Below are 10,916 nucleotides of genomic sequence, written 5' to 3'. Positions count from 1 at the left end.
TCTGCTGTGCCGCGGCGTCCCGCCCCACACCGTCCCGCCCTCCTCACCCCCCCACCCCCACCCCCCCTCCACCTCCCGCCCGGCCCGGCCCGGCCCGCCGGGGCTGAGCAGCCGCGGGAGGCGCCGGCGCTGGGAGTCGCTGCGCTCGGCGCTGGGGCGCGGTGTGTTTGGGGGCTCCCAGTGGGGCAGCGCGGACCGGCACCGGCACCGGCTCGGCTCGGCTCGGCCGAGGCCCTCCGGATCTATGCGGCTGTGAGCGGCGGGAGCAGAGCGGGATGGAGCGGCTCCTGGCGCCCGGCCTCATGGTGCTCCTGCTCCCCGCCCTGACGCGAGGTGAGGGCCGCCGGGACGGGCCCCGCCGCCGGCAGGAAGTTTGCTGAGAGCGGGGTTGGGCGCCGTGTGTGTCCCCGTCCCGCCTGGGCACCGGAGCCGTGCGCTGTCGGGGATGGGGGTGGGAAGTGGTCCCCGTGGGAACCGGGAGTTGGTGCCGCGGGATGCCTGGGAACCGGGCTCGGTTCCAGCGGGAGAAACGGAGCTCGGTGCTGCCGAGGGAAACGGGGCCGGAACCGTGGTGGAAGCGGGGCTCAGCACCGCGGGAGGGAGAGAGAGGGCCGGGGCTCGGTGTCCCGGAGGAGGTGGCGGAGGGAACTGTGCTCGGGGCCGGGAACCGCAGCTTGGTGCCGGGGGGTGCCGCGGGGAGCTGTGCTTGCTGCCGTCGAGGGGAGCGGAGCTCGGTATCGCGGTCGGTCGTGTGTAGCAGAGCTCGATACCGCGATTGGTCGGAGGGACCAGAGCTCGGTACGGCAGTCAGTCGGGGGCACCGGAGCTCGGTACGGCGGTCGGTCGAGGCGAACCGGAGCTCGGTACGGCGGTCGGTCGGGGCGAACCGGAGCTCGATACGGCGTCCGGCCAGGGGCACCGGAGCCCGGTACCGCGGGCGGCCGGAGCAGGGCGCGGCGGCGACCAGGAGAGCCGGCGTTCGGGACGGGCTTGTCCCGCAGAGGGGCGCGCAGGGCGGCCGCGCTCCTGCCTGTTGTTCTACGAGAGTTTTTGACCGTTTTGCAAATTTTTCTCGGTTTCCTGTTTCTTGAAAGTCAGCCGAGGGTCCTCCCCCCCAACCCGGGGCGGGTCTGGGTGCTTCGTCGCAAATCTCGCTCGAAAGGGGCAACCGGTGGGACCGGGGCAAAGAGCCCTTAAAGTGGCGGGAGGCGCGGGGCGGAGCGGGGAGCTGCCACCCCACTCCCCACCTTGGAGCCTTATCCGGAGCAGAAATGTCCTGGGAGGGTTTGGGGAAGGAAAAGCAGTGAGACTGCCATCACCCTGCTGTCTGGCACCCAGCTCCTCGGAGGGAAAGTTTGCAGAAAGTTGTGTCTAGCTGGAGCAGTGCCCAGCACCCCCCCAGCATCCTCCGTGGGACATGTGGGGCTCGGCATACACTCGGGGGGGGAGACGTTTGGTGATGGTGGTGATGGTGTGAAGCCATTGTCAGTCACTGTGGAACTGCTCTGTCTGCACACGCATGTGGCAGAACTGGTTGCTGTGAAGTGGGATAGAAAGGGAAGAGCGAGCTGGGGTGGGAATCCGAAGCGATTCTGGTGCTTTCAGCAAGTTGCTGGGGTAACTGCAGATTCAGGCTCCGAGGGCAGACAATGAAACCTTTACTCATAGCAAGTTGTGACGGGCGACTCATTTCGTTACCGAGTTAATGGTAACTCGTGGGCCCTCGGGCGGATGGTTTCCCAAATGGCATTTGTCACTCAAGGGCCTGATCTGGGCTTTCTCTCTGTCAGCCCTCCTGTTGGAGGAGAAGGCAGAGCCTGCCCTCAAGCCCACCCCAAGTTTATTTTTAGGTGAGGCTCTCTGTGCTGAGGCCATGTGTTCCCTGCCTTCCTCCATCATGCTGCGGGTGGAGACCACTGGGCACTGCAAATCCCCATCACACCAGGCTGTGGGGTCTTGACGAGCCCACCCCCAGCCCAGGTGACACCAAGGGATGCAGCCCCCATCTCATAGGGCTGCAGGATCTCAGTGAGCCTGTTGTTGGTCTGTATGACTGTAGAGGATGCAGCCCCCATCTCACCAGACTGGGGGGTCTCTGAGCCTGTCCCCTGTCTGGGTGACACTAGAGGATGCAGCCCCCAACTCATTAGGCTGTGATGTCTTGGCAAGCCTGTCCACGGCCCAGGTGACACTAGAGGATGCAGCCCCCATTGGACCAGGCTGAGGGGTCTCAGCGAGCCTGTCCCTGGTCCAGGTGACACTAGAGGATGCAGCCCCCTCTGCTTCCCCCCCAGGACCTGCACTGTGGCTAACACCCTCCTTCTGTTTGCAGGTTTACGATGCACGCAGCCTGCTGAATCCTGCCTCAACGGGGGCAAGTGTGAAACTTTTCTCAACGGGACAGAGGTGTGCCAGTAAGTATGGAAGAGACAGAGGATTTTCATCTCCCTCCGACCAAAGTATTGACATGCATGTTGACTTTGCTTTGAAGGCTCTGGATTTAATAGGGCAAGATGCGTTTTCTTTCCTTGAGTGGCAAGAATAACCTGCTTGTGTAGGAGTCGCCGCAAGTTTGGCAGGATCGGGCTTTGTTCCTAGCTGGGTGGAAAAACATGGGCAAAGGGCCACGTTTTGCTGGTGGTAACCTATGCAGACTGCCCTGCTGATGGAGCAGGAGGCAGGGCCAGCCTGCAGCACTTGTTGGACCGTCGGGCGGGGAGGGAGGCTGTCTGTCTGTCTGTCTTCCAGCTGCTCCCTCCCTGGCCCTGAAGCATTGCCTTTCAGTTCCTTGCACCCTGGCAGTTTGTGGTGCAGTGTCCAGTACACCTCCAATAAACCTTCAAGAGAAGTTTCGTGGCATGGCTCTGGCTGATGGAGCTGCCCCGTTGATGTCTGTGGGTCTGGGGGATATTGCAAGGGAGCACGATCACCTCCACCCACAGCTTTGCTGGCACTGGTGCCAGGCTGCAGTCCAGCCTGGCGTTTCTGGCAGGACCTGGCACCCAGGCAGGAGCTTTCTCCAAGCCGATTGTGGGGAAAACGGATGTGTAAAGCGTTGGGACTCTTTGAAGGACCAACCGACCCACCGCAGCGATGGCCGATTCACTCCAGGCTCCCAGGGAACAATAACCAAGAGAAATGAATAAGGCTCCAGCTCCCTTTTTAAAACTATTCCATAAAAGAAATGTGAATGGGCAAGGCTCTGTTTTCCGGCCAGATTTCCCCTCTGCCTGTTGAACGTGGCCCGAGCTGAGAGCAGGCGGGGAGACGTTCCCACCCACCCCAAATTTCCAAAGAGGAAGTCCTCGACGGAGGAACCTGAAGGCATTTCCAATCCCAACCTGTTGAATGGCAGCTTCCCTTGACAATGTCTGTTGCTTTTTTGCAAATCCGCCTTGGGTGCCGTTACTCTGCCCAGTAGCTGGGCACCTCCCACCCCCTTCTCCAAGCAGAGCCCCCCAACCCTTTGGTGCAAATAAATCAGCAAATCAATCAGGCACATGAGCAATTTAATGGACAAAGGCTGGGTCCCTTTGTGAGCCACTAATGAATGCACGCCACTTTTTTTTTGCACAGAAGCCCTTACCAACGCTTGACGCTCTAAATCTTGTTTTCTTTCATTCAAAGAGCGACAGCTGGGATTCGGTCGAAATTCGGCAGCTATTGTTAAGGGAGGCAGATTAATGCTGTGTGACTAATCATGTATGGCTTCCCAGAATGCCCAACCCTCCACCCCCTCCCCAACCTTACACCCCTCCTTTTCCTTGTGGTCATTCTTCCCTTTTTTTCCTTAAGTCTCTGCAACTCCTGATTTACATTTCATGTGCAGATGGTGATGGAATCTAATTAGATCTGATGTGTGCGAGCTCTATTTGGAGGAGAAGCCTCCAAAGCAGGCTTGGGGCAGGTTGTTTTTTAAGGGAAAAAGTTAACTTTGAAGAACTTCCTCGTTGCTAGCGGTGAATAACTACCTCTGCCTTGGCTGCTGATGCCAGGATGGCTTCATGAGTGCATGTGAGAGTTGTTTTTGCAGGAAGCCAAGGTGTGCGCTCTCGGTGCTTGTCCCATGCAGGGTACGCTCTGCAAGTGATGGGAGCTGATATTAGAGCTCCTGCCAGACTGGAGGAGGTGCAGCTTTCCAATGTATCTGATAGCAAACTCCTGGTTTTTCACTTGTTCGAATATCTCTTTACGAGGAGTTTTGCTTCCAAGCTCCTTAAACAAAGCAGAGCCAAGAACACAGATACCAGACGCAGAAAAGCTTGGCACTGCCCTTTGGCGCCTGCGTGAAATGCACCATTTTGGCTGCTGGCCACATCTCCTCTCGGCCTGGCACTTAACAAAGTTTGGCCATAAAGCCCCATTGTGCTGCCCCCACAAATCCAATTAGAAAGTGGAGTGAAATAAATAGCGTACGAGGGAGACGCTGCTCCCGTGGACAGGCGTTTGTGGCGGGAGGGAGCTCGTTGGGTTACCTGAAGACGACTCTGATAACTCCCAAATCTGAGTTATCAGCCCCGTCACGGGAAGGGAATCACTGGGGTGAGACGAGGAGCTGTCTCTGTTGGGATTATTTCCCCGTGATGGTGTGAAATTTCCAGGTGCCTTATCTTGCTTGTCCCTCTGCCAGGCTGTCCAGGGCACACAGGGCTGTAATTGAATGCAGAGGACTGAGCATTTGATGGGCTGAAGGGCTAGCGACAGAAACAGCCTAATTAAGCAGCCTTTGGAACTGCTTCCCATCTTGGCAGAGGTAGCTGGGTCTTTCAGTGCTGGAAGAGCAGCAGCAGCAGTTTCGTGCATCTTGCCCATACCCCAGCTGAAGGCAGGAGGTGTTTCTGTCCCACGTGTGGCGCTTGCACCAGATCTGGAGCTTCAGAAGGGTCTGGTTGGCAGGCGGTGGCTGCTGGGGTGTTTGATGTCTGGTTCCACGGAGCTGGGGAGCTGTGGCTTTCCCAAAAAGGCCCTTGCCTTTCACTACAGTATTTTCCCAGACAAAATGAGAAGGTTTTCCAGAAGGTCCCTTTGACTTTTGATAGCTCCTAATTAGACTGTTGGATAACCATAGTTTTGACTGGCATCCCTGCAATGACTTGGGCTGATTTTAGATTGCTGTGCCATGTGACGTTTATTCCCAGGACCTCCCTTGCTCCACTAGCTAAAAGCAGATGGCATAAAAGAGGGCTGAGCTTCCAACCCTGCTCCACCAGCCTGTCACCATTGAAATCAGAGGAGCTATGCTTGGGTTGTCGTGCTCTTGCCCAGAGGAGCAAAGGAGGCGGCAAAGGAAAAGAATAAGTTAAATTAATCACTGGGCTTGAGCTGAAAAGGGGGAAAAGTCGCCTTTAGCAAAGTACTTCCTCTGTTTATGAATCAGCACAGCGTTGTAGTTCAGCCAGGCAATGGCTCCTGAGCTGGTGCCTCTTGCCACCACCAGCTTCCATGGGCAGCGGGCCAGAAATATTGGACGAAACGTTCAAAGGGAGACCTTAGTGGGGAAGGGATGATTATTTTAGCTCAAAACTCTTTCAGGAGACAATCAGGAAGACCAAGAAGGGATCTAAGCCCTGCAGTTCTCGCTGCCCTTTAAGTTACTCAACTGCTCAGTCATTGTTATCTTGTTGTAAAGGGCGGAAGTTTCCTTCTGGTTTGGGTTTTTTTTCTCATGTGCTTTAACCCAACATTATTTCCATGAAATAATAACAAAGAAAAAATGCAGTCTCCATGCTGGAGAGGAAGAGGGTGGGGTATTGAACAATCAGCCAGAGGAAGCTCTTAAAGAAGTAGACGAGTGGTGATTCAGCCATGTTGAGAACTCTTGATGGTTCTTTCGAGTCTGATCTCATTCTCGGAAAGAACAAGGTGGAAATGGGCAAGAGGGGAGATTAAAAATACAAAAGAGTCACCTGTTGCAGATTCCAGTAGAAGAGAAACTTAGCTGAGAAGTCCAGCTGGTGAGGTCACTGGGGCAGCAGCAGGGTTTTGTAGCTCTTCTCTAGAAGGATCTCTGTTTACATCTCTCTGTGACGCGTCTTGATGGTTATCAGTTGTCTCAGGTGGTCCCACTGCCTCCTGCTAACTTGCCTTGGGGATTTTATTGGTTGGACTGAGGGTTTTTTCTGCTTGATTTTTCTCATGGTTTGGATACTTGTGGTGGCCAGAAAGTTGCACTGTGTTCAGGCAGGGGCTGGCATGTCCAAGAGGAGATATCTCTGCAGGTCCCTCAGAAGAGATAGGATGACGCCTGCTGAAATGAATTTGCTCAGGGACTCTCAAGGATGCAGAGGGGATATGGAGTTGGCAATGGCCATCATCACCTGAGATCAGAGAGTCTGTTCCCCACCAAGTACTTGTAGCTCTTAAAGATGTGATGCAGTGCATGGGGCTCTGCTCCATGTACAGCTTCTATAGGTCACTCACTTTGCCATTCAGGGTGTGTTTTATTCCACCAAAACCTCTTCCATCTCAAGCACCTGACTTGATGTCTTCCTACCTGCCAGAAGCCACAATATGTCCATTTGTTCCAGCTGATTCTACATGCCCTGATCTCACCTCCAAGGCTTTGTTGGTTTTTTTGTGTGTAGCATGAGTGAGACACGTATAAGTCACTGCAAGACCAAGCTATTCACCAATTAAGGGCTTGGATAACATAATCAGGAGGCAGTTAGCAAGTTTTAAAATAACATTGTTTGGAAATTAACCTGCTCTTTCCAGGCCTGGAGGGGTGGTGCCCCTTGTTTTGCTCGTGTTGGTAGGTGTCCCAAATGGTAACGGCGTGTGTACAGGAGTGGAATGTGAAATTTATAGAGCATCAATGTGTTTAACGAGGGAGTAGCCTCGGGGTGCAGTTACCAGGAGCTGGTAAGCTCTGGATCTGGATGGAGGCTTCTCCATGGTTAACACATTGCCAAACTCCAGGTGAAGGGTTTAGACCACGTATTGGGGCTGTGGAGTGGAAGAGCCTCTGGGACACAACTTAATCCCCCCTGGGAAAGTAGACCTGCAGTGGGGTCTCAGCTGAGTCCTGCCTCTATCCTAGGAGCCAAAAAGGTGGTTGGGGTCCATCTGCTTCACTACAAGTCTGTGGCTTTTTGTTCAGCTGGCTCCTGCTTGCCAGAGGGCACTTGGGCTGCTTGCTTGCTGCTCCCCAGGCTAAGCTTGGGTTCCTGCAGCCCTTCACTTTGGGGTCCAGGGCTAAAAAGACCATCAGGCTGGAAAGGTGAAAGTTTGGGGTGATTCCAAAGGCTGAATGGCATTTTCACCCTATTGCATGCCCTCGGCACACAGCTCTGAGCCTCGGTGCCTGGAAGTGCCTATGCCAAAATTCTGCAGATCTCAGAAGTTGCCTTGCTGCATGGTGCCCTCATGAGCCTGGATTTATTGTGAGGAAGAGGCATCCCAACTTTCCCAGTCCATCTGTCCATGGAAAGGCTCTATCCTGCAGTGCTGGGTTCCTTGGGTTTGGCCTGGAGAGATATCAGTGGCAGCACGTTGGCATTGCCACCATCCAAGGGCTGCTGGCCATGGGTGTTGTATTGGGTGCTCTGCTTTTGTTTTGGTCTGGGGGAAAACTACAGCTACTCACATCAGCCAAAGATCCAGAACGAGCAGCAGAAATGCTGCTCTGGTGTTGAGGGGGTCCTTGCATTTTCACTTCTAGTGTGTCAGAACATGGAGACCTCCAGGAGCAGAGCCCTGTGAGGACCAGCGCCCTGCTTTATTACCACCAGCAGCAGCAGGTTCTGATCAGGGCTGCAGAGCTGGAGCTCTGAATGGCTGAGGGAGTCCTAGTTGGATTTAATAGCACAAATCTCTTTGCACATCTATTGTGTGTTGTGTTGGGAAGTCCTTGCAGCACCCTGGTCCCAGTGACACCGGACCATGCCTTCCTCACTGCTTGGCGGCACTGGGGCCTGTTGGAAGGCTTTTGTCTACCAATCTAGCATGTGTTTGGCAGATCAGGTCCTCTTCCCTCACCTCCCTGTGTTGGCAGGTACCTATGGACAGGGGTCTGCATTATGGGATGGTGTTGGGGTTTCCAAATACGTCAAGCAAGGATTGCTTAGTGCCTCAGTTTCCTCCATTTGCTGTTGTTTATCTGAACAAAATCTATCCTGGTATGAGCTGGAGCAGCAGGACCCTCCAGGCATATCCTGGCTTGTGGAGGTTAACTGGGAGAGGGAGGCACCCATTGGTGAATGCAGTGCTTGGTGCAAGAGGTGCAGGATCAGGACCACAATTAAAGCCCTTCTGAAGAGCTGGGAATGGGGAAGAGATGTTTGGCTGATCCATCTGGGGAGCTCTGTTCCATAATACAGAACAAATAGCTTATTTCCATAAGGGAAAAGATTCCCTGTGAGGGTACCAGAGTCCTGGAGCTGCCCAGAGAGGTTGTGGTCTTCTCTGGAGAGATTCCAAACCCATGATCCTGGGCAACCTGCTCTGGGTGATCCTACTTTAGCAGGGACTAGATGATCTCCAGAGGTCCTTTCTGAACCCCACCATGCTATGGGATTCTGTGATTCTCAGCTGGAAGGGACCTACAATGATCATCTGGCCCATCTGATGGGGCAGCATCCTGCTCAGCACCCCAAGCAGAATGGGGTTCATGTCCCACATCTGTGTTTGCAGAGGGCTGTTGGGAGCAGGACACAGGTGAGATGTGAGCTGTGCTGGCTGCGGGTGAGCTTGTCTTGCACAGCAGTAATTAATGTCTACTTGAAGCTTTCACCCATCACGTTCTCCCCTTCCCCCACAGCAGCTTGGAGTTAATATTGGAAGAGCCAGTTAAAGAGTTAATGTTTAGGTGCTGGTTATTAGGCTCTTGCACATTTCCAGCAAAGGGAGCAGGGTTGCATTTTAATGGGAAACTTTCACGCTCAGTCAAGTTGCAAAAATTTATTTGCGCCCAAGTCATTTTCTTTTAACAAGTTTTCACCCTAATTCCCTTCCCCAAAATCTGAATTTAATGGTATTTATATGGGAAATGGATTTATTAAGTTTTAATGATGCTATAACATTGCCCTTATTTAATAGAAGGGGCATGCTGCAGGGAAGCAGCCGTATGGTGGTGGGCTGGCAGGACTGGGTAGACTGGGTCCTGGTGGGAGAGTGGTGCCTTGGGCTGGGTCTGAAATTGAGTAGCTGAGAGCAATGGTGCCAGGCTGTGCTTGGACCTGTGCAGGATCAGTCACAGTGTGTTGCAAGGGCTGGGGCTGCAGTTCTGAGCCTTGCCTTCTGCTGCTGATTCCTCCTCACAGAATCAGAATGGTTTGGGTTGGACAGAACCTTAAAGATCATCTAGTTCCAATCCCCTTGCCGTGGGCAGGGTCACTTTTCACTAGACTAGGTTGCTCAAGACCCCATCCAGCCTGGCTTTGAACACCTCCAGGGAGAGGGCATCCTCCTAAGTGGCTCTTGGTGTGGTGTGACCATGACTGTCCTCAAGAGGAGCGATCAAAGGAGGTTCTTCACTTTGTCAATTGCTCTCCATGCCAAGAGAGCTGGCATCAGCAGGGCAATGGGAACCCTGAGGACCTTCCACTCTCTACCAGCATCACTGCTTGGGGGACTGAGTGTTTGGGAGCATGCAGGGGTTTATTTTAACGTGGAAATTACTTGCTGTCAATGAGCAGCCATGGAGGACAGCAGGTCTCCAGTGGTCCCACCCCACTGCTGCAGCCTTGTGCAGATGGATCAGAAAAAGACCCTCAAAAAAAGACCCTCCCAGAGGCACTTATGGCAGGTTGACCGACCAAACACCTCCTTTTGGGGCAAGTGGAGGAATGTGGCTGTCGATGGCGGGATGTGCAGCTCCCACCCTCGCAGCCGCTGCCCATCAGTAGCCGGAGCCCTGCGCGTCGGCTTTGGGGCGGGCTGGGAGAGTGACCCTACGGAGGAGCAGTCCCAGAGAAGGGGGGACACGACTCTCCCCGGCCCCCAGCCCCTATTAAAATGTTAGACACAGACCTCCAAGTCAAAAGGCAGGGCGACAGACGGGCCTTTCACAGGGCCTGCTGCTCCCCACAAAAGGAGGGTTTCCAGGGGAGGGGGGCAGGAATGCGGGCTGCGGCCGGAGGGCAGAGCCGCCACCATTGTCCCGCTCCCTCGGCGAGGGCGTCATGTTGACACAAGGATTTCTGCCGGCAAAAGGTGTCACAGGCAGAGTCTTCCCTCCCTCCCTCCCTCCCTCCCTCTCCGTTTCCTTGGTTAAACTCACCAGCAACAGAAATCCCGGGATAGAGAGCCTGGGAGCACATCCCCTCCAGCTCAGAGGTCCTTCACATCCCTCAGCCTGTGGTTTCCAAGAAGCTAGGGGGTTTGTTGTAACTTGGGGAGTTTTGCTTTGCTTGCAAAGCTTTATGGCTGTGAGGTTGGGAGAGCTTTATCCATCAGTGGCCACTGCAATCTTTGCCCACTCACCATCCCACCAGAGCAGCCCCAGCATGAAGTGCTCTGGCTTTCGGAGGGTTTGTGCTGTGGGGGCACCCTTGTGCTCTGCCAAACCCCCCTCTCCTCCTGTTTATAAATATCAGAGCTAAATATAGCTTGTTTAAAGTCTTGGTGGCTGTTCAGATCCTAATCTCAGGTTTTATGTTCAGGATTAGACGAGTGGGATGGAAGGGTCACGCGTGTCCTGGGTGGGAGTTTTCCATATTTGGCTCTCTGGCAGTGCAATGTTTAGCCAAAACTTGCTTTGAGGGAGGAAAGGGGGAAAAAAAAGAGAGAGTTCATCATCATGTAATGAGATGGTGACACCAACACTGCATGCCAGAGCTCCTGGGAGCATGGCAGAGTGAATTCACCCCACACAGGCAGTGAGTGTGGGCAGCATTGTGTCCAGAGTGGGTGAAAATGGGAATTTACCCCCCAAAAGGATGGAGAAGGGTAAGGTGCCTTGGGCACCGTCAGTGGTG

General features: G+C 54.3%; 1 protein-coding gene across 1 annotated transcript in view; it reads left to right on the top strand.

The window, feature by feature from the left end:
* The first annotated feature begins 275 nt into the window (after positions 1-275).
* The window catches only part of NOTCH1 (notch receptor 1), a 44,772-nt gene continuing 34,131 nt past the window's right edge, over positions 276-10,916 (top strand). The window contains exons 1-2 of the mRNA XM_054393592.1: positions 276-333; positions 2,333-2,414. Coding sequence (XP_054249567.1) covers positions 276-333; positions 2,333-2,414 — 140 coding nt within the window. The remainder of the gene's footprint in view (positions 334-2,332; positions 2,415-10,916) is intronic.

The sequence above is a fragment of the Indicator indicator genome, chromosome 28 (assembly GCF_027791375.1).
Source record: "Indicator indicator isolate 239-I01 chromosome 28, UM_Iind_1.1, whole genome shotgun sequence".
In the NCBI taxonomy this organism is placed as follows: Eukaryota; Metazoa; Chordata; class Aves; order Piciformes; family Indicatoridae; genus Indicator; species Indicator indicator.
The sequence above is the reverse complement of the archived record's forward strand: the minus strand, read 5'-3'. Positions and strand labels throughout refer to the sequence as shown.